Source organism: Somniosus microcephalus, chromosome 8, assembly GCF_052327205.1.
Source record: "Somniosus microcephalus isolate GS21.2 chromosome 8, FLI_Smic_1.0, whole genome shotgun sequence".
NCBI lineage: Eukaryota > Metazoa > Chordata > Chondrichthyes > Squaliformes > Somniosidae > Somniosus > Somniosus microcephalus.
The window spans coordinates 133386845-133411283 of NC_140994.1; the positions used below are offsets into that span (position 1 = coordinate 133386845).

At 46.1% G+C, this 24439-nt stretch overlaps 1 protein-coding gene across 3 annotated transcripts in view; it reads right to left on the minus strand.

The window, feature by feature from the left end:
• Positions 1–24439, minus strand: part of LOC147113805 (dihydropyrimidinase-related protein 3-like) — a 485445-nt gene that overhangs the window by 50198 nt on the left and 410808 nt on the right. For all 3 annotated transcript variants that reach the window (XM_085995141.1, XM_085995142.1, XM_085995143.1), the window contains exon 12: positions 4717–4896. In XM_085995141.1, coding sequence (XP_085851267.1) covers positions 4717–4896 — 180 coding nt within the window. The remainder of the gene's footprint in view (positions 1–4716; positions 4897–24439) is intronic.

A 24439-nucleotide genomic window follows, 5' to 3' on the forward strand; every position in this document is an offset into this window, starting at 1 on the left:
TACTGTAGGGAAGAATCGGGCCCTTCACATACTGTAGGGGAGAATCGGGCCCTTCACATACTGTAGGGGAGAATCGGGCCCTTCACATACTGTAGGGGAGAATCGGGCCCTTCACATACTGTAGGGGAGAATCGGGCCCTTCACATACTGTAGGGGAGAATCGGGCCCTTCACATACTGTAGGGGAGAATCGGGCCCTTCACATACTGTAGGGGAGAATCAGGCCCTGTACTTACTGTAGGGGAGAATCAGGCCCTGTACTTACTGTAGGGGAGAATCAGGCCCTTCACATACTGTAGGGGAGAATCAGGCCCTTCACATACTGTAGGGGAGAATCAGGCCCTGTATTTACTGTAGGGGAGAATCAGGCCCTGTACTTACTGTAGGGGAGAATCAGGCCCTTCACATACTGTAGGGGAGAATCAGGCCCTGTATTTACTGTAGGGGAGAATCAGGCCCTGTACTTACTGTAGGGGAGAATCAGGCCCTTCACATACTGTAGGGGAGAATCAGGCTCTGTACTTATTGTAGGGGAGAATCAGGCCCTTCACATACTGTAGGGGAGAATCAGGCCCTTCACATACTGTAGGGGAGAATCAGGCCCTTCACATACTGTAGGAGAGAATCAGGCCCTTCACATACTGTAGGGGAGAATCAGGCCCTTCACATACTGTAGGGGAGAATCAGGCCCTTCACATACTGTAGGAGAGAATCAGGCCCTTCACATACTGTAGGGGAGAATCAGGCCCTTCACATAATGTAGGGGAGAATCAGGCCCTTCACATAATGTAGGGGAGAATCAGGCCCTTCACATAATGTAGGGGAGAATCAGGCCCTTCACATACTGTCGGGGAGAATCAGGCCCTTCACATACTGTAGGGGAGAATCAGGCCCTTCACATACTGTAGGGGAGAATCAGGCCCTTCACATACTGTAGGGGAGAATCAGGCCCTTCACATACTGTAGGGGAGAATCAGGCCCTTCACATACTGTCGGGGAGAATCAGGCCCTTCACATACTGTAGGGGAGAATCAGGCCCTTCACATACTGTAGGGGAGAATCAGGCCCTTCACATACTGTAGGGGAGAATCAGGCCCTTCACATACTGTAGGGGAGAATCAGGCCCTTCACATACTGTAGGGGAGAATCAGGCCCTTCACATACTGTAGGGGAGAATCAGGCTCTGTACTTATTGTAGGGGAGAATCAGGCCCTTTACATACTGTAGGGGAGAATCAGGCTCTGTACTTATTGTAGGGGAGCGGAAAGCCCTGTACTTTCTGTAGGGGAGAGGCAGACCCTGTGGCTGCCCGCAAGTAAAGATAAGTAAAACAAACTTCACTACTGAATTATGAAACATTTAGTTGTTCATTTGTCCATAAAGGTTTCAAAAAGAAAACCCGCCTTTGGAAATTTTCAGTCACTTTAGCTAATGCGCATGACAGAAGCCCCAGTAATTGAAAGGGTTAGAAATGATTTTCTGAACAAAGTTACAGCCAAAACAACCTCCGTCAGCAACTGGAATTAACCGATGAACAAGCGAGCAGGCATTTGGGGACCTCGTCCTGTTTTAGACACGGGCCCTTGTGCTGGTTATTCTTTTTGACATTGTTTATCTTTCATGAGCTCTTGCACAAACACTCGAGATCTTGGGATGTGTGGAACCTGACAGTACGGGGGAAGGGGAGTGAAAGTGAGAGAGCGAGACACACGCACTGAAGACTTCCTTCATACTCGCAGTCAGCTGCACTTCAGAATTACACTGGGGGAGGCAGAGGATTAGAGCAGTAAAAATTGGCTTTTGCCATCTCTTGTACTGTCCATCATTCTCATAATCCCTTCTTGACGTTTGAACAGGGGGAATTATTCAAGAAATGCAAGTCAGATCTGGCAGGCACACCAGGCGGAGCTGATTCAGAGGCAGACTGATGGGAATGGCTCGCAAGCCTGACATGCAAATTCATGATCTGATGCTTGGGACCTGAGCTCGTAACCAATTGAGCTATCAGGTGGCCCAGGAAGTCTGGTTGTCCTCCTTTAGGTACAATTTAAAAGGAAATGTCGTCAGTCAGTAACTGTCCTTTCTTCCCCCAAGACTCTACTCAGTTGAAGCAGATTAAAATGAATTTACCAGGTTTATAGCACGGTGCATTCCTATTTTCGAAGGATCTGCAACTCAATTGAATCAGCAGTGCTGTGGCTCAGTGGTAGCACGGTCACCTCCGAGTCAGGAGGTTCAAGTCCCACTCCAGGATTTGAGCACACATGCCATTCATTTTCAGGAGGATTCTCCCTCCAGTCCGTGGAGACCCCGGAAAATGGCCGTTGTGCCTGGTTTTCTGCGGATCTTCTGCTAAAGTTTACCCTGGATGCTCAGGAGTAAACGCAGAAATTCTAACCCATATTCTCCAGGTTCGACACTGCAGTGCAGTACTGAGGGAGTGCAACACCGTCTTTCAAAGGAGATGTTAAACTGAGGCGCCGTTAAAGATCCCATGAAAAGCAGGGAGTTCTCCTGGTGTCCCGACCAACATTCTTCCCTCCACCAACAACCCCCTCAAAATAAAAACAGGTTTTTCATCATTAACAGCAAACGGCTGCTATGTTTGCCTACGTAAGAAAAGTGACTGCATCTCAAAAGTCGACTAAGGCCAACACTAATTAAATTGATTTAATTATTTACATAAGGTCATTGTCAGGGCAACTGCAGCGGCCTGCCTCAGGAAATTAAGGTGCGGCTGCAACATTAGTGGCCCAGTCTGAAGGGACCCCAAAAAAGTTAGTGACCTTCCTTTTCCCGCACCGCCCCCCACCCCCACAGTAGGCTCTGCAATCGAGTGAGGTGGGGAACCCTCGGCCTTACACAACTTAGCGGCCTCTCAGAACCCTCCGCAATGATGGACATCAGGGAAGGGTTGCCAAACTTCCAGGATTGTCTTGAAGGCTCCAGGAATTAAAGATTAATCTCCAAAATACTGCTCCAAGAAACCCCAGGAGAAAAATCATAAGAGGCGTGAAAAACATTTATTTCATTTTCTTTGAACACTTTCATTTATTAGTTATAAAAATATTGGAGATGGGGGTGGGGGGGCTGTCTGACTGACCATCAAAAGTCATCTAATTGGGTAATGAAGAGTCTGTTTACTTTCCAATTGGCCGTGGGAGGAGGTGCTCTAGGAGGACAGATGTGTTCACAGAATCACAGAAATCACAGAATCACAGAAACCCCACAGTGCAGATAGAGGCCATTTCGGCCCATCGAGCCTGCACCGACACATATCCCACCCGATCCCCGTAACCCCTACACCAACACATATCCCACCCTATCCTGTAACCCCACGTATTTAATCCCCCTAACAGTAAGGGTCAATTTATCATAGCCAATCAACCTAACCTGCACATCTTTGGACTGTGGGAGGAAACCGGAGCACCCGGAGGAAACCCACGCAAACACGGGGAGAATGTGCAAACTCCACACAGACAGTCGCCCGAGGCCGGATTCGAACCCGGGTCCCTGGCGCTGTGAGGCAACAGTGCTAACCACTATGCCACCGTGCTGCCCCTTGGACAACTAATGGCAGGCGTGTGGGGACGGGGCAGTTGAGGGTGGGAGCTGATGCGATAAAACCTCCAGGTAGCTGTCCAACCAAAGTTGGCAAATGTACATCAGGGGTGCCCTTGCGCCTAATGTTATCATAGACGTAAATATGGGCATGATGTCATTTGCATGTCCAGCACCGCAGGCAAATTTCCAGAGGCGGAAAAAGGGGCAGGGAGCGCGCGCGCGCACACAATGGGTCTTGTCCCAGTTTCTGCTCCTGCCCCACCCGCCCCAAATATAGCGTTCCACCACCGGAAACTCAGCCCCGCTGTCTCCTTGTGCTGCTGCAAGAGAGGCAAGAGAGTCAGTTCTCAGAAGACTCACATAAATCGCAAAATGGTGCTGGTTCCCAAGTCCATATAAATCAATTAAAAAAATTACTAGGTGTAATTTTAAAAGCTGCGAGTTTACCTGCAGAAATCTGAAAAGCAGAACACAAAAGAATCTTACACGCTTTACAGGTGCTTGCAGAATCCACCAATGTCAGTTGAAATTCCCAGACGGCAGAAGTTGTGTGGTCACCACTGGAGAAACTACACTTGAGCCAGTGCACTTCAATGCTGAGCAATGAGCTTGTGTGTCATATACTTAATTCATCACCCAAATTACTACCGGCGTTACCAAGACCAGCACTTTACCCTCATGTCAAATAGGTTGAAGTTGTTCACTCCAGACACACCTAGAGTTCTGAATGGACAAGGCCTAACATTGTCCTGTTGGGTTTCTCCACAGTTCAGAGTGGAAGCAGTGTGACAACCTCACGTGCTGGCCATTACCTTTTACTTAAATCCTAGTGACAACAACTTGCATTTATGCAGCACCCTTAATGTAGTAAAAACGTCCTCAGGCACTTCATAGGAGCGATGATCAGACAAAATCTGACACCGAGCCATGTAAAGAGATATTAGAACAGGGGACTAAAAGCTTGGTCAAAGATGTAGGTTTTAAGGAGCGACTTAAAAGGAGGAGAGGTAGAGAGGTTTAGGAGGGAGGGAGTGCAAGAGCCTAGGGCCTATGCAACTGAAGGCACGGCCACCAAAGGTGGAGTGATGTAAATCGGGGAAATACTCAAACGTTGCCAAACCAGAGCTGATCACGCGGACAGTGGGCACCGTACCTGTTTCCGTGCTTTGATACGCTTGTGTACGTAGTCTGAAAACGGCTTGCAGGGGATAAAGCGTCCATTTCCTGGAGTGACGTGCAGGTTTCCCTCTTCGAACACAATCTTCCCCTGACTAATGACGACGACAGGAGCTCCACACAACTCCGTCCCTTCAAAGATGTTGTACTCGGCAGCCTGAGGCACAAAGGAAAAAAGTAAAGGGAAATTATTAACAAAGACTTGCATTTATATCGTGCATTTATATCATGCCTTTAATGTCGAAAGAAGAATCCCAAGGTGCTAAATTTTAAGTAATTTAGGCCATTAGGAAACCTACAGCTCAATGTGTTTACCAATGTTAAAGTGACAATGGGGGTCATTTTGATTTTGGGTGATAATATAAAACATAGAAATGAAAACGGGAGAGATGTATAATGAGTGGCTGATTCGATACCGCCTATTTTACACCATCAGCCAAAGTCAAAATGACCCCCAATATGTTCACATTTCCCTGTAAGTGAAAAGGCAGCAATAAACAGACAATGGAAAAATCAGATCAGATGTCCTAACCATTTGGTTCAATCTTCTCATTAAAGTCAAGACAGCCCATTGGCCCAGTGGGTAAATGCCTGGCGTTGTGTGATCCTGAACTATGAAGGTCAGTTAAAGAGCATGGTGCCCGATTTGATCTCTTGTCTATGCTGCTCTCAGTCTGGTTCGCAACAGGGGTACAACAATCGGCCCCTCACTGAAACGACGGAGACACCCAGTCAGGGTTCTCACTCCTGATCGTGAACCACGAACCCTGCTGGAAAGTGTTAATACGAGGGCAAGATTGGGGACTGGTGTGACGTCCACCATCAGGAATAGCCTGCCAATGCTTGCTGCCCAGGCTTGTACATGAAGACAGTTTCACTCAGGCAAGGTACCTGCAGAACTGTACCCCAGCACGAGTCTGAATGCAGAGAGGAGAAAATTATAATTTGCTCCCTAAAAGGAGAGAACACAGGTTCAGAACCAATAAGGCTGAGAGAAGAAACGGAGTGAGTGCCGGAATTAGGAAATGAAAACAGAAATTGCTGCAAATGCAGATCAGCCAGCATTCGAGGCCGATGGGTTGTGTGGAACCTTCAGAATGGGTTTGGCTTTTAATTTCAGGTCAGCAGTCTAACTGGCATGGATTAAGTTGCCCGAGCCACTTTAAAGACAAACAAAATGTGAGACATTAAGAGAGACTGAAGCAGCTCCAGGTTTAAAGCTGCCCCCTTGCAGCAGGCCAAACACAACACCGAGCAGTCTGAACGATAATAGGGCACCTCTGCCATGAGAACTCCCAGCCGTAGCTGCTTAGTCGCTCTGCTAGGGACCGCAGAGGAATCTAGAAACCAGGAGATGTTGGCTCTGATTCCGAGTGTGCAATTGGGGGGGGGGGGGGGGGGGGGGGATGTTATGACAGGTCTGGACTGTGAGCTGCACAGAAAGGAACAGTCACACTAAATCGGATTCAGTCAAATTCCTTCGCGCCAGCTCCTCAGTTGCAACACTACAAGTTGTGTGCTCAGACTTGCGGCTCAGAGAATAGGCTGCAAACGCAGCTGGACATTCTCACTCTGGCTGCCCTCGGGGTCTCAGCACTCCAGTCTTGGCCAGGGTTGCGAGCGAGGGGAGGGGGTGGGGGGGGGCGGGGGGGAGGTGAAGAGAGGGAGGGAGGAAAAAAAAGCCAAGATTTGAGTACCTCTTGGCAGTCAACCAGGGAGCAGCATGAAGATTGTTTGTGGTATGTTCTCGGGCTGCACTGGCTTGACCTACTCGGAGGTTGGTAGACGAGTGGATACGGGGGAGGTTGTTTTTTTTTTAAAAAACGACGACAACAATACTGAATTTAACTGTCAAGACCCCTCCAGGAACCGCGTACCACGGTGAACGTCACTCACTAAGAAAAAGCGTTACACAACAAAACAAAGTGATATTTCAAGCTGATAGACAAGTCCCTTTTTCCCCCAAATTTTCACCCTTTCTCTTGATACAGGGCATCTAGTGGCATGGAGGGCATTTAACAGTGCCACTCTCAGTGTTACTTATGATATGGGAGTGCATGGTGCTGACACTAAGGGGGTGAAACTCAAATTTGGTGAGGGTATAAACCGGGCCGGAGTGCACTGACCGCCCGATACACACCTCATCCGATTGTGAATTCCATCGACATGAATGGAAGGGATGATTTGGGGGGGGGGGGGGGGTGTTGTATAACGGACGGCTGACCGCCAACGCCTGTTTTGCCCCCACCACCACAAATGCCCAAAATGAGTAAGCTTCCCACTTCCCAGAACATCCTACACTCCGCCAAGCAAGAAAAAAATCAAAACAAAGCAGGAGCATGCTGCGGCTGTTATACAGGCTCATTTTAGAGCGCGAGAAAGATGGTTTGAGGCTAGTACAGACAGAAGGGAAATGGCAATGATTAATGGTTAATGGAAAGCCAAGCACTGAGTGATGACAGGCACCAGTAAAGATTCCAGGAGAGTGTTGGCCAAACTTTCCTGTTATATTTGTTTGTGAAGAGAGAAGGGGTTTGTGTCATCTTTATCATGATGACATCACGTAGCAGTACGACGATGTTGGGCTTCAATGTATCACGTGACATGTTTGTAATCAAATAAAAAGATAATCGCCAACGATCCATACTGAGACTTTAAACTGTCTGCCTTTTTCCAGGGATTCAGTTGGACATTAAGGCCTAAGAATTGTAGTGTGCCACAATCAGCCTAATGAGGCAGAAATTGGACTGCCAGCCTCATTAGGAGAGTGTGGGCGAGCTGCGGGCACTATTCGCAGCGCCAGAGGCAGCAAGATCGGCCAGCTCAGATGCTGACCGAGGGCCTCAGGAGAGTCGGGGGGGGGGGGGGGGCAATCAGGAAGGGGTGAGCAATGGCAGGCAGCGGTTTTAATATAGAGCTGGTCGAGCGCCCCTCCACCTCCTAGGCTCACCAATGAGGTAAGTCAAAAAACTTACCTGTTGGGTGGCAGCTTCCAGCGGTCCTTTTAAGGACAGCTGGTTTGGCTCCGGAGCACCTGAAGAAACTTGACCACAACATGCACGGCCCATCCTGTGGTCATTCGCAGCCCAATTTGGCAAAGGAGTCTCAAATAGGTGCTAGGCCCCCGATTTGCATATTCAATAGGCCTAACAACCATCCCAGGCCTGGGCTTTGGACGCCTACTGAGCAGCCCTAACCAATATGGCATGGGGTGCACCAAAGGCACGGAATGATCGTGCGCATGTCACCTACCATATTGGAGCCTTGGTGCCCGTTTTACTCTTGTAAATGGGGCACAGCACCATTGAATTCATAGGTCTTAAAATCCATTTGAAAAAAAGCAGGGAGTCCTACAGGGTCCTGGATAACAATCCTCCTAAACCAATACTGATAATCAGATTAGCTGGTCATTTATCTCATTGCAGTTTGTACAGAATGGCTGCCATGTTTGCCTATAACAAGTCACTGCACTTCAATTCATCGTGTGCAAAGCCTTTTGAGACATTTGAGAGATGTGATAAGGTGCTAAATAAATGCAAGTCTGGTTCACTTTTAAAAAATAAAATGAGAATAGTGATCCTTTAAGTCCATAATATCCATTTATATAGGATATACGGCACAGAAATAGACCATTCGGCCCAACCAGTCCATAGCGGCGTTTATGCTCCACACGAGCCTCCTCCAGTCTTTCCTCATCTAAATCTATCAGCTTAACCCTCTGTTCCTTTTTCCCTCATATGCTCGTCTAGCCTCCCCTTAAATGTATCTATAATATTCGCTTCAACCACTCTCTCTGGTAATGAGTTCCACATTCTCACCACTCTTTGGGTAAAGAAGTTTCTTCTGAATTCCCTATTGGATTTCTTGGTGACTATCTTATATTGATGGCCTCTAGTTATGCTCTTCTCCATAAGTGGAAACATTCTCTCTGTATCCACTCTATCAAAACCTTTCATAATTTTAAAGACCTCTATTAGGTCACCCTGCAGCCGCCTTTTTTCCAAGAGAAAAGAGACCCAGCCTGTTCATCCTTTCCTGATATGTATACCCTCGCATTTCTGGTATTATCCTTGTAAATCTTCTCTGTACCCTCTCCAGTGTCTCTATATCTTTTTTATAATAAAGCAACCAGAATTGCACACAGTACTCCAAGTGTGGTCTAATCAAGGTTTATACAGGTTTAGCACAACTTCCCTCCTTTTCAATTCTATACCTCCAGAAATATACCCTAGTGCTTGGTTTGCTTTTTTTATGGCCTTGCTAACCTGTGTCACAACTTATAGTGATTTGTGTATTTCTACTCAGATCCCTTTGTTCCTCTACCCCACCTAGACATGCACCCTTCAAGTGACAAGTGACCTCCCTATTCTTCCTACCAAAATGTAATACCTCACATTTATCTGTGTTGAACGTCATTTGCCAATTATATGCCCAAGTTTATTAATGTCCTCCTGTAATTTGTTGCAGTCCTCATCAGTATTGACTATCCCTCCCGCCCCCCCACCCCCAATTTGGTGTCATCCACAAATTTAGAAATTGTGTTTTTGATTCCAAAGTCTAATTCATTAATATAAATTGTGAACATCAGTTGGTCCCAGCACTGATCCTTGTGGAACACCTTCTGCCAGTGAATAGCTACCCTTTACGCCTATTCGTTGCTTTCTGATCTGAACCCAGCCAGCAATTCATTCTGCTACTTGTCGTCCCCTGACTCATTCTCTGACCTTGTTCATCAGTCTATTATGGGAATGGTAGCATCGTGGTAATGTCACTGGACTAGTAATCCAGAGGCCTGGAATAATGACCCAGAGACGCGAGTTCAAATCCCACCACAACAGCTGGGGAATTTAAATTCAGTTACTTAAATAAATCTGGAATAAAAAGCTAGCGATGGTAACCATGAAACTATCGGATTGTTGTAAAAACCCATCTGGTTCACTCATGTCCTTGAGGGAAGGAAATCTGCGTCCTTGCCCGGTCTGGCCTATGTGGCTCCAGACCCACAGCAATGTGGTTGACTCTTAGCTGCCTTCTGAAATGGCCTAGCAAGCCACTCCGTTGTAACAAACCGCTACGAAACACAAGAAGAAGAATGAAGCCGGATGGACCACCCGGTAGATTCTTATGAATTAACAGGGAGCCAGGAAAATGCTTTGTACCCAAATTGTCCCAAGTCTACCGCTCACTCGTGCTCGATTGTTTCAATGATCTATGGTACAAACCATTTCTTCCCCATCTTCTATCAATTTTCCACAGTCCCCACCCCTCATATTGGCGTAGATTTCACGGGTGCCTTTCACCCTTTGACTCCTTTCCCTAATCAACTTGGAGAATGAATGTCAGCAGATTATTTCGCTGTGTGGGGCACCATTGGTGAGCCCAATCCAGTCCTCACTAAGTTTTGTAATGAGCAATAGCAGCAACCCGTGCCAATTTTTCCCTTCCCCTAGGGGCACCCTTAGCATGCCTAAGGGGCAACCTTAGAACCCCTCCCACTACCTTAACCAAGATCAGGTAAGATTCAGCCTCCGATCTTCGGGTAAGCATTCTCCAAGGCGGCGTTCGAGACACACGACAACGCAAAATCGTCGAGCAGAAACTGATAGCCAAGTTCCGCAACCAGGAGGACGGCCTCAACCGGGATCTTGGGTTCATGTCACGCTACATGTAACCCCACCCGACGTAGAGTCATCCAGACTCAAGTCGTCGTTGGCTTGTTCTCTCTACACAGATGTGGCCGGACCTGCTGATTTCCAGCAAAAATATATATATATTTTTTATATTGTATTTTGCTTGTTCTTTGTTTTTCATACAGACCCCAGCATCTACAACATTTGACCCCTTGTGACCCCACCTCATTGTTCTTTGATGTAATGTTTTCTTGACTGACCTGTTTGGACACCATTCACACCTTTGATTGCTGTGATTATCTCTCTGCTGAGGTGTGATAAAGGGCAGTTAGAAAGATTACCTGTAATCATCTGGCAGTGTTCTGTGACTATATATGCTGTGTCTATATGCATCTCTTCACTTCACCTGACGAAGGAGCAGCGCTCCGAAAGCTTGTGATTTCAGATAAAGCTGTTGGACTAAAACCTGGTGTTGTGACTTCTCAAGATCAGGTAATTCACCACAAAACAGAATGTCAGCAGACAACTTTCTTGGCCTCTTTGGCTGACCAACTAGCCGAGCCATCATGGAAGCCTTGAGCCAATTTCAAGACTTAAGCACATAGCTGTTAAAACAAACCCTACTCTTCCCCAGACCAATAAAAAAAAACTGCTTCAAGATTTAAAGTTCACAAATTACAAGGAAACAATATAAAAACATTAAAGGCACCCCCCCGGGAAGGGTTATAAAAATAGTATTACGGATGAAGGGTCATTTCCAACAGATTAACCTATCCTTCGCTCCCAGATGCTAATGACTTTGCTATGCGCATCAAACATTTTCTGTTTTTGCATTTACGAGCCTTCGCTTGGTATCTGGCATTACTCAAAGCCAAAAAATAAAACTGGATCAAAGAAGAAGTGATTGCTCGATTTGGTAAGCGTGCTATTTTAGCTATATAGACCAGGTTCAAACCTTGGCCTGTCTTGGGTTAGCTCATTGCAGCCGAGGTGGCAGCCTTATTGTCCATGGGCTGGGTGGGGTGAGAGGACAATCTATGTTCCAAACTCCCGATTGCTATCCAGCAACCCTTGCTGGGAAAAGAGCGAGATAAGGTAGGGCTGAGCTGCAATTGCTGCCTAGCTTCCAAAATTCACTGGCGAAGCTCACACATAGAACATCCACTTGGGAAGGTTAGTAACATCCGTGGAAGCATACCCCAGCAAGAGTCTGCCTTCGGGAGAGGAGCATATAATTCATCTTTATTCCCCCCCCGCCCCACCCAAAATCGTGAACTTGTCACCCTTGGCTAAAGTGACTGCCTCAACGGTTGAACCAAATGCAGGCTGCTTTTGGTGTCAAACTCCAAAGCATTTCAGAGCTTCGTGAGCATGGGAGCACTTGTTAAACTGGGTCAGATTTTGTACTGCTAGCTCCCGACAGTTTCTTGGGAAAATCGCTAAGTTCTGGATCCTGTGATTTATGAGTCTGGCTGAAAAGAGAAGAAAAAATGAATTTTGCGTCTCCGCACAGCTGGTGAGACAGATGAGTGGAATTCAAAGTCACAACGGAAAAGGAGAGAGGAATAATAAAACAAAAGTTTAAAAAATAAAAAATAAAATCGCAGGAACATGGCTGGTTTTCTACTTATAAAGTGTAATTGGCACCCGTAGTCAGTCAAGAGCAAACTCTGCCCATTGTTCAACACAGGCCTCAAACCATGCATCCAACGTATATTGTTCGAGCAGAGTCCTCTCACAGCAGACAGATTTGTTGCCTGGCAACCATTGGTTTCATCTCAGTGCCACTGTATCAAGGCACCAGGCATGGGAATAATTTATAATATGAATCAGTTAGGGAAGAAACTGAGGTAGAGTGTTTACATGATCAGCTATTGTGTGTCACTCCCATAGTTTAACAGTTGTAATAATTATCTCCTTCAGAAGAGATGTGGATAAATATTGGGCAGGGGGAGTGGATTTCCTCAGTGCACTAAATGTAGTGAAATCATAAATGAATTTAAAAATAGGTTTACAGGCTTTACTACACATGGTTCACAAAGTAAATATCTCCTCTTCCTCCCCCCCCTCGGGTTGCGAGTGAATGGTCACATGTGGTCAAATGCACCATGGAATACGATGGCTCGTGCATTGCTGGGACCATAGAAGTATTGTAAAGAAACTGGACAGGCTTGAAAAATGGAAGTGATAGAAGAGATGCTGAGAAGTTTCACTCGATCATATTTTTTTGCGCGGGGGGGGGGGGGGGGGGGGGGTGGTGAGGGGGCGGGATTATTTAAGCAGAACATTCCCTCAGGAGATTAAAGTGGGATGTGGCCCAACAGTAATGTAGGTTTGCCCATGGTGTGTGGACTTGATGGGACTGATTGTCATTTCCCATTCCAGGCTCTCATATAATGCTCGTGGAGGAAATTCTTTCTAAGCAGAGAGCCTAGTCCCTCAAGTATCATAGAACCCGGATAGTCAAGGCTACACCCTCAACTTGAAGGGAGCGTGCTCAAATATTATCTATGTAGAAGACATTTTGTGCTTCTGTGTTTGTCGACATCCAGCTTCTTCCACAGGACAGTGCATCAAGCCAAGGCATCTGCTTTTTGGACATCAGAATTCAAGGAGTGTTTTGGCCTCCTACTCCAGCAGCAGTTGCCTGGGGCCTCGGAGGATTGAGTCATAGAGTCATAGAGTTTTACAGCACAGAAAGAGGCCCTTCGGCCCATCGTGTCTGCGCCGCCCATCCCTCCCTGTCCAGTCTAATCCCATTTTCCAGCATTTGGTCCATAGCCTTGTATGCAATGGCATTTCAAGTGCTCATCCAAATGCTTCTTGAATGTTGTGAGGGTTCCTGCCTCTACCACCCTTTCAGGCAGTGAGTTCCAGCTTCCAACCACCCTCTGGGTGAAAAAGTTCCTCCTCAAATCCCCCCTAAATCTCCTGCCCCTTACCCTGAATCTGTGCCCCCTTGTTATTGACTCCCCTACTAAGGGGAAAAGTTCCTCTTTATCTACCCTATCTATGCCCCTCATCATTTTGTACACCTCAATCAGGTCCCCCCTCAGCCTTCTTTGCTCCAAGGAAAACAACCCCAGCCTGTCCAGTCTCTCTTCATAGCTGAGGCGCTCCATCCCAGGTAACATCCTGGTGAATCTTCTCTGCACCCTCTCCAAAGCAATCACATCCTTCCTATAGTGAGGCGACCAGAACTGCACACAGTACTCCAGCTGTGGCCTCACCAGCGTTTTGTACAGCTCCATCATAACCTCCCTGCTCTTATATTCTATGCCTCTGCTAATGAAGGCAAGTATCCCATAAGCCTTTTTAACCACCTTATCTACCTGTTCCGCTGCCTTCAGGGATCTATGTACATGTACACCAAGGTCCCTCTGACCCTCTGTACTTCCTAGGGTCCTACCACTCATTGTGTATTCCCTTGCCTTATTTGTCCGTCCAAAATGCATCACCTCGCACTTTTCCGGGTTAAATTCCATTTGCCACTTTTCCGCCCATCTGACCAACCCGTTAATATTGTCCTGTAGCCTGAGGCTTTCCTCCTCGCAATTTACCACCCCACCAATTTTCGTGTCATCCGCGAACTTACTGATCATACCCTTTACATTCTCATCCAAATCATTAATGTAGATCACAAACAGCAAGGGACCCAGCACCGATCCCTGAGGTACCCCACTGGACACAGGCTTCCAGTCACAAAAGCAACCTTCGACCATCACCCTCTGCCTCCTGCCACTCAGCCAGTTTAGGATCCAACGCGCCAAGGCCCCCTGGATCCCATGGGCTCTTACCTTCTTGACCAGTCTCCTATGCGGGACCTTGTCAAAAGCTTTACTGAAGTCCATGTAAACCACATCCACAGCATTTCCCTCATCCACACACCTAGTCACCCCCTCGAAAAATTCAATCAGATTGGTCAGACATGATTTACCCTTGACAAAGCCATGCTGACTATCCCCGATTAATCCTTGCCTCTCCAAGTGGAGACTAATTTTGTCCCTCAGAATTTTTTCCAATAATTTCCCTACCACAGATGTTAGGCTCACTGGCCTGTAATTCCCTGGTTTATCCCTGCTACCCTTCTTGAATAATGGTACTACATTAGCTGTTCTCCAGTCCTCTGGTACATCCCCTGTGGCCAGAGAGGTTCTGAAAATTTGTGTCAGAGCCCCTGCAATCTCCTCCTTTGCCTCACACAACAGCCTGGGATACATCTCGTCCGGGCCTGGGGATTTATCCACTTTTTGGCCTGCTAAAACCGCTAGTACCTCCTCCCTCTCGATGCTAATATGTTCAAGTATGTCACAGTCCCCTTGCCCGACTTCTATATCTACATCGTCTTTCTCCATAGTGAACACTGAGGCAAAAAATTCATTTAAAACCCCACCTACTTCATCTGGCTCTACACACAGCTTGCCACTTTGGTCCCTAATGGGCCCTCCCCTTTCCCTGGTTATCCTCTTGCCCTTAATATACTTATAAAACATCTTAGGATTTTCCTTTATTTTGCTCGCCAGTGTTATTTCATGGCCCCTCCTCGCCCTCCTAATTTCCTTTTTAAGTATGCCCCTGCACCTCTTATACTCCTCTAGGGCTTCCACCGTCTTTTGTAACTGCCAAAAGCCCCCCTTTTTTTCCTAATGCATTTTTGTATATCCTTTGTCATCCAAGGTTCCCTTTGCTTGTTGGTCCCACCCTTGACCTTTACAGGAACATGTTGGTGTTGTGCTCTCTCTATTTCCCTTCTGAAAGCCTCCCACTGTTTTGATGTGGATTTTCCTATAAGCAGCTGCTCCCAGTCCACTTTGGCCAGATCCTGCCTTATCATATTAAAATCGGCCTTCCCCCAATTTAGAACCCTGATTTCCGGGCCGTCTTTGTCTTTTTCCATGACCACCTTAATTGATTGGTTGTGAAAAAAGTTACCAAGTGAGCTTAGAGAAAGAAGTGTTGAAAACATGGGAGGGGCGGGGGGGGGGGGGGGGGGAAATAGACATACACGGATATTGTTGACTCTGCTGCCATCACCATGACAGGTAGGAATGGAAAGTACCCTGGTTTGCACAGGTGGAGTTGAAATGTTGTCGAGTGGTTCTAGCAGCAGCTCATAAATCACCAATGTACCAACAAGCCAAGTGCAGTTGACAAGAATGGCATTAGCCAAGAGTCAGTTATCTGTGCCAATGGCATTCTACAGCCAAAGAAAAATGCTCCCTGCAAGAATATTTTTTATTCTCCAAAGGGCGAGGTGGTCCTGAGGAACTGAGCCATAGATTTCTTTCTCCACATCATGGCTGAAGGGATATTCCTTTCAGGACAAGATCCTCCAAATGATATTACCCACCCCCACCCAATCCTAGTATGTTTAAGAGAGACAAACTATGTGCATTTAACTACTTTTAAAGAAAGAAAAATTATATTCCATTGAACTGTTCCAAATTCCCTCAACATTATAACACCTGTATAAACCAGGGTACTTTTCATTCCTACCTGACATGGTGCTGGCAGTGGAGTCAACAATATTAGTATGTGTGTACTTTCCCTGCCCCGCCCATGTTTTCAACACTTCTTTCTCTAAGCTCACTTGGTAACTTTTTTCACAGCCAATCAATCCTCCGCAGCCCCAGGCAACTGCTGCTGGAGCAGGAGGCCAAAACACGCCTTGAATCCTGGTGTCCCAAAAGCAGATGCCTTGGCTTGATGCACTGTCCTGTGGAAGAAACTGGGTGTCCATCATCATTATAAACATGTTTCCTTACTAATGTTTCCCCAAGTCCCGCCCTCGCTCCTTACTTTGATGAACTAATCATTAGAGGCTGTCCAGGAGGAGACAGTGTAGAAAGGCTTTTTTTTAAAAGATATCATGGAACACTGCTTCAGTAACATTGTGAAGAGTGGCTGCTGCCCTAAGTCCATTGTTCTTATACCTGCCGCTGCAGGGGACAGCAATACAGTAACACAATACACCACCCCCTTTATTTACTCATGCTTTTGTTACCTCCAGACGCAACTATTCCAATGCCCACCTGGACGGCCGCCCATTTTCCACCCTCTGTAAACTTCAGCTCATTCAAACCTCCGCTACCCGTAGCCTAACTCTCACCAAGTCCTGCTCACCCATCACCCCTGTGCTCACTGACCTACATTGGCTTCTGATCCAGCAACACCTACAATTTTACAACCCGAGAACTCTGCGTTCCTCCAATTCTGGCCTCTTCGCATCTCCGATTTCCTTCGCCTCACCATTGGCGGCTGAGCCTTCGGCTGCCTAGACCCTAAGCTCTGGAATTCCCTCCCTAAACCTCTCCACCTCTCTCTCCTCTTTTAAGACGCTCCTTAATACCTACCTCTTTGACCAAGTCCTGTCCTAATATTGGCTTTTGTGGCTCGGTATCAAATTTGTCTGATAACGCTCCTGTGAAGCACCCTGGTACTTTTTCTACGTTAAGGGTTTTATATAAAAAAGGTGCATTTGTTGCTGCAGTGTTGCTCCACTGGGGCAGTTGTCTCGAGATGCCTCCCCCTAGTAACCGTTAATTATGCCTGATCTCAACAGTGGGTGCAGGCAGGCTGCTCAACGGCTGAGGGCACTGGATCAGAGCATGATCCTGGTCTCAACTTCAGTCCTACATACGTTTCAACTGGATAGAAATCAGGACTGGGAACTCCAGTCAAGTCCTGCCGAGTTGTGCGGCAGCAAGGAATTGACCGGTAAGGGGGGGGGGGGGGGGCGGTTGGAGTGGTGAAATTCAGCTTTGTTGGTGGTGCAGAACAGGTGGTAGCAGATCAGCCACCTCACCCGATTTTCCCTTCCAACGACTTCAACTAGAACAGGCGGATGATCCACTAACGTCCGTCTTGCGCCCCCCCCGCTGAAGTTGAATTTCACCCCACAACATCTTCAGGAAAGGATGAGCGAAAACTGGAGGAAGAAAAACTGACGGTCATGATCCGAAGTCTACGCAGCTAAGCTCGACGTTGGTTTGGGTACTCATTTTACTGACCCTCACCACGGAGGCCTGGCTCAGCACCCGCCAGCGTCACAGCTGTGGAAGGCAGCGCACAAACTGCAAACTCCTCAACTGACTTCCGCTGAGGGAACAATGCCTTTTTTTTTTATAAAAAGGCCGAGGAAGAAGATTTAACTCGGGGGAGCCATCTTACCTGCACGACAGGAGGGAGAAAATAAAACCAACAGCAAAAGAAAAAAAATTACTCTTGTGTCATGAATAATGCTAAATAGTTCTAGTTGGTGGATCCTCCCCTTCTGGCTGATCCAATAGATTAACAGTTATGTAACTAGATCGTGATTAATGGCAATGGAGGTATAGCATCATGAATTTTGTGGCACAATTAGCTTTGATGAAATAGATCCTTTTACTTGGTATTATAAAGTGAAGCTCGCCTACTGAGGTCGCCACCTGTGGTACTAGTGTCATTCCACCTTCTTTATGAGAGGCTCATTATTTCAGGTGGGGCCCCTCATTCTCGGGAGGAAAAGAATATACAGCAAGTCAAACTGAAATATCCTGGATTTATTCGCAGGTGCACGCAGCCTCCTTTCACCCCAACGAACTGGAACAGATCGTTACCAGGGACAGAACAATTCCTTTGGGACAATTAGAGGGTATTGATCCATGCCTAATGAACTGTCTCCCCAGCACACATCGTTGCAGGTCATTGTTTGGTTAAAGAGAGAGGTGAAATACTGCTGTACAGTCATAGGTTGAAAGAACAAGGCCGGCAAGATGGATAGTAGCTGGTGCCGTGAGTTGGCATCATGTTTATTCAGCAATGATGGCAATGCGACTAATGGGATACAGGTCAGCAGAGCTCCAAGTAGAATGAGATTATTTCAACCTGGTACTGCAAAGAACAAGAGTGGATACAAAGATGGCTGCGATGAGAAATTGAAAATATCAAACTTGTGCAGTGGGGAGCAAGATGTTCCTCTGAGGTTTTGTTTAAGGGGAAGCTTTACAATGACCTACCCTTCACGAATCCATGCCGACTCTCTTTGATCAGCTCATGCATGCCCAAGTGCTGAATCAAATAGGGAATTCAGAAGAAACTTCTTTACCCAGAGAGTGGTGAAAATGTGGAGTGCGCTACCACAGGGAGTGGTTGAAGCGAATAGTATAGGTGCATTTAAGGGGAGGCTAGATAAGCATGAGGGAGAAGGGAATAGAGGGTTATGCCGATAGAGTTAGATGATGAAAGATGGGAGGAGGCTCGAGTGGAGTATAAATGGTAGCATGGACTGGTTGGGCAGAATGGTCTGTTTCTGTACTGTATATCCTACATAATCCTATGTAATGCTCAGTTACTCTGTCCCTGATGCTAGATTCATGTCCTTGATGAAGATCTAACTCAGCATAGACCAAGGGTTCTACCTGGGGCTTTTTTGTACTGTATTGCTCAATGCCTCTATCCACTGAGCCATCACGGCAATGAGCAGCTGAGCTATTCAGATCAGAGATTTGATCCCCAGTCTGTGTTGAGTTAGGTCATCCCAGGCAGGGCAGTGGTAGCAGGGCTAAGTTTCAACTCAACACCCCGAGATAGGTAGGGGAAAACTGGCCAGGCTTCCCATTTCTGATTATTATCCAGTGAGCCCTGGCCAACACTCACGCCACCCCTCCCCGCAACATAATGGAAGCCACTTGGTAAGCTTCTGGGGAAATGTACCCCAGCAAAGAGCCAATGCCTTGAACAAAGGGAGAAATTTGACGGGGAGAAGAAGAGGAAAGTGGGAGACATTTAAAATGATCATAAAAGCTCAATCCCTGGTCAGACTTGTTCAATGGTAATTTTATTTGAAGTGCCATGGGACAAAGACACTATATTAATGAAAGTTACTGTAATCTCCAGTAGTTACTGGACAATAGCAGCCAGAGTATATTATGAAGAAATTATTTTGCAATCGTCAAGGTAGAATTATAAGGGAAATAAGGTCCTGAAAAAGGCCGTACACCAATTTAGTAAGAGAGTCAACAGAGCTGTTAGTAGTTGGCTAAATATTTAGGTACCAAGTTTAACAATAAAACTGAAAGCACAAAAAATGTGTAAACCATGCACAGAAATTTGCTCCGTACTGGCTCATGACTATGTTTTATATACAAGCAGAAAAATAACTTAGAAGCTGAAAAATGGCTCCATTCCAGGGATAACAAAATGGAGTTGGAGTGTTCTTTGATCGAGTGATGTTTGAAGAAGGTCAGTGTTGCTGATTACAGTCACTCAGACCCCAACAACAGTAGTTGGCGGCACTTCAAAGGGACACAGGTTTGCATTTTATATAAAGTACTTTATAGATGCCCATCTTCCTGTTGCTGACTTGATTTAACACACAATGGCTTCTTTAATCCTACAGGGACGTTAAACCGAGGCCCCGTCTGCTCTCTCAGGTGAATGTAAAAGATCCCACAGCACTATTTTGAAAGAGCAGGGGAGTTGTCCTCAGTGTCCTGGCCAATACTTATCCCTCAACCAACATCACTAAAACAGATCATCTGGTCATCATCACATTGCTGTTTGTGGGATCTTGCTGTGTGCATACTGGCTGCCATGTTTCCTACATTATGACAGTGACGATACTTCATAAGTATTTTGGGACGTCCTGAGATTGTAAAAGGCGCTTTATAAATGCAAGTTCTTGCTTTCTTTCCAATTGGCTTCTGTGTTTCTGGGCTCCAACTAGGCCCATAAGCAACACAACAACAACAACAAGTATTTATATAGCACCTTTAACGTAGTAAAACGTCCCAAGGTGCTGCACAGGAGTATTTTAAGACAAAAAATTTGACACCGAGCCACATAAGGATAAATTAGGGCAGGTGACCAAAAGCTTGGTCAAAGATATAGGTTTTAAGGAGCGTCTTAAAGGGAGGTAGCAAGACAGAGAGGTTTAGGCAGGGAATTCCAGAGCTTAGGGCTTCGGCAACAGAAGGCACGGCACAAGAGTGTCCACACTGGGGGCGTTTGTGCACAAATTTTTGAAGATGGCAGGGCAGGTTAACAAAACAGCTAATACACCATATAGAATCCTGGGCTTTATAAATAAAAGGCATAAAGTACAAAAGCCAGGAAGTTATGCTAAACAGATATAAAACACTAGATTGACCCCAGCTGGAATATTGTGTCCAATTCTGGGCATCACACTTTAGGAAGGATGTGAAGGCTTTGGAGAGGGTACAGAAGAGATTTACTGGAATAGTTCCAGTGATGAGGGATTAGTTACATGGATAGACGGGAGAAGCTGGGGTTGTTTTCCTTAGAGCAGAGAATGCTAAGAGGAGATTTGATAGAGGTGTTTAAAATCATGAAAAGTTTAGATAGAGTAAATAAAGAGAAACTATTTCCAATGGTTGAAGGGTCGATAATCAGAGTGCACAGATTTAAGGTAATTGGCAAAAGAACCAGAAGCAACGAGAAAAAACGAGTGGTTAAGATTTGGAATGCACTGTCCGGTAGGGTGGTGGATACAGATTCAATAGTAGCCTTCAAAAAAGAATTGGATAAATACTTGAAGGAGGAAAAATTGTAGGGATATGGGGAAAGAACAGAGAAGTGGGACCAACTAGATTGCTCTACGAAAGAGCCGGCGCAGACTTGATGGGCCGAATGGCCTCCTACTGTGCTGTGCTATTCCATGATTCTATACAACCCAAGCAGCAATTCCAGCTTCAGGTCAGTCTCAGGACTCCAGTGACAAGAGTTCCAGGTATGCAACAGTCTCTCAATGGTACAGGGACAGACGGTCCAGTTACAAGACAGTTTTAAGTGGCTATTAGAACCTGCTGAGAGTTGATTCCTCATATGCACAAGATCAGGAGACCCTGAAGCACGGGCTCAGGAGCACGGGGGCAGGAGAGTCAGGTACAAGTCAACCTTCTGGGTCTTGGGGCAGGACTGCAAGCCTCAGGGAGCAGTGGTACTGGGGGTCAAGTTCATGGAGTCAATACTCTCATACAGGGACTGAGAATGATGGACTTATTTCTACGAACCAAATAAACTTCAGACAGCAGTCATCAAATTACCTGCTGCCGTAATTGTGTTGAGTTTGGTTTAGGTTTGATAACCGTTATTCATCTTGAGTACTTCAAGTTAGAAATAAGTCCTACTTGGTGATTAACTGTTAAATAGTGGTGCTAAACAGAGTTATCAACACTAGCTGGTTCATAATAACAACAGAAAATGCTGGAAAAACTCAGCAAGTCAGGCAACATCCGTGGAGAGAAATTTGAGTTGACGTATCGGGTTTGACCCTTCTTCAAAGTTTTGAAGAAGGGTCAAACCCGATACGTCAACTCAAATTTCTCTCCACGGATGTTGCCTGACTTGCTGAGTTTTTCCAGCATTTTCTGTTGTTATTTTGGATTTCCAACATCTGCAGTATTTTGCTATCGTACTAGCTGGTTCATATCCCATTATAAAATATTTGGTCATTCATAGTTTCCTCATGCAAGTACTGTCCCCCTCCCTTTCAAAACTACCGTCATTACACCCTCCTTATAAAAACCACTGTCAAACCTCTGTCCTTGTAAACTACCGCCCCACCCCCAACTTCGCTTTCCTCTCCAAAATTCTTAAACGTGTTCTCAATTCAATTCAATTCGCTTTATCTATGCCCATCTTTTCCAAAACTCCATGTCTGAATTTCTCCAATCGCCAACAGTGCAGCACTCCCTCAGTACTGCACTGAAGTGTCAGCCTGCATTTTGCACTCAAGTGTCGGGAGGGGGACTATGAACCCACACCTTCTGACTCAAAGGCAAGAGTGCTACCCACTGAGCCACAGCTGACACCAAGGTTCAAACTTGAGTAGTAGCCACTTGATCGAGATACTGGTGGAGGCTGGCACCAGGGAAACAACACCCTAGCCAGCTGATGCTTTTAGGAGGAGGGAAAGGGGGGAAAACGGCAAAAAAAGGAAAAGAATGTCGACTGTTTACGTGTTTTGAGGTGGTGGCAAACAGTGATTTCTTAACCATTTCTTTCCTGAAGGTGCGTGGCACTTGCCATCCTATGTAGAACACGTCAAATAACAGCCAAAAATAATGCACAAAGACAGCCATTTTAAGAGTTTTGTGTTCAGTACCACGTCTGCCTTTAAGTACTTACAGAAATCTGTGCCAGCTCCTCCATTAATCGGAAACCCCCCTGCTTTCTGTTTATTTGACGAGTGCTTGTTTAAATTTTAGTTGCTAGATTTCAAATTGCAGAGAAATTTTAAATGAAAGTCTATGGGACTGCTCACATTAAATTCGCAAAGTCTTGGAAAAATAATTGCAAGCCAGAGCATTAAATGCAGCTAAAAACTGGCCACTTTGAAAGATCATTTTTAACTATAAACTTAAGAAAATTTATGGAAATTTTTTTTCCAAGGAAATGACAGATGGTGGCATTTCCTGTCGGGGTGGGGACTGGTTCAAGTATATTAAATGTAGATTTGATTTGATCATTTTTGAAGAAGAGACTGGTTAGGCCAAATTCCGGTTCTGAAATTGCCATGTTTACACAGACAGGCAAAATACTCCCTGAAGTCAAGACTGTAATTGGCATTTCATGTTAGATACACATCACTTGAATTAGAGACACATGTGTAGACCTGGAAGACAGTCAGGATTGCGCAGTTACCAGGCTCAGCCTCTCCCCACACATGGATGGGCACACATGCACGCACAAACTCACGGCGCGCACACACGGATGAACACACGCACATGCAAGTGTGTGATTGGAGGCATGCCGCTGTAGACCACCAGTGCACGTTTTAAGAAACTGTAACGGCCCAGTCGCCCCGACTTGCACTTTCTATTCCTGTAATTCTGGATTACTGCCGTGTTTTTTTTTTAATCCCCGTGCTCTACCGTCAAGAGACCGATCTTTCAGCCAATACACCCCTGAACTCTCCCCCAAAACCACTTTATCTTGTTACCCCTCTTCCTGCCTTTAAAAGCCTGCTTGACTTTGACGTCAGTCTCTTTCCCTCCCCTCCAGGTTCTCTCACTTCCTGCTTGGTATATACCTCTTGTTAAGAGCTCAGAGGTTCGGTGACCTTCTACTTGAGTAAACTTAATAAATTCTCAAGAGACTCTTTCTGGATTGATCATGTCTTAAAGGGACACAGTCTTCATGAAAAACATGTCTGGCAAACCTTTTATTTCCCCCCATTTGTTTACAGACGCAGCAAAGTGACGCAAGTGTTGCATTTTGACACAGTTGACAAGTGATGACTTGATTGAAATGGAACGCATTTCTCCTTTCCCCAAACGATAAGGGTTTGTAGAAACATTATTTATTTTATTTATTTAAAAAAAGGACAAAGGCCACACCCCTTTAAAAGAGTACAACAGAAGTAACACACAGCTGGCAAGCCCCAGGGCGCACAACAGATGGGCCTCATCCGAGGCGGCATAAACCGGCAGAGCCGAGCAGAAAGCCGGTTTGAAAGAGAAAAAAAAAATCACAAGGGTCAGCTAATTGCAACCAGCTAATGAAGTGCTACGCTGAGCAGTGGTGGATGGTCTAAGCTCCAGGAAACACGAGGAGCAGCAACAGCTCAACAATTGTGTGGGGGGGATAAGGGCAGAATGAATGTGTTGACTGAATCGGAGTTACAAAAGCTACAGAGCTCTCAAGACAGGTAGGACAAACACTATGTGGGTTCACTCGAGCAGCTACATTGGGAGAGAACCTCCTCGACCCCCCCTTCTCATCTCAAGGCCTCAAAAATATTTCCCTTTAATAATCTGGTCAGCTTCAGGTAAATGCTGTCTTTAGAGATGAAGCTGCAGCCCCCCTCTCCTCCTTCCCCCCTCCCAAGTTGTCAGACGATTGCAACCTCATTGATATTTGGGTTGGGGGAATGGGAGAAAGACAAGTTAAACCGAGGCCCCGTCTGCCCTCTTCAGCTGGATGTAAACGACCCCATGACACTATTTCAAAGAAGAACAGGGGAGTTCTCCCTCATGCCCTGGCCATGATTTATCCCTCAATCAACCAAAACACATTATCTGGTTATCACATTGTTGTGTGAGAGCTTGCTGTGCACAAATTGGCTGC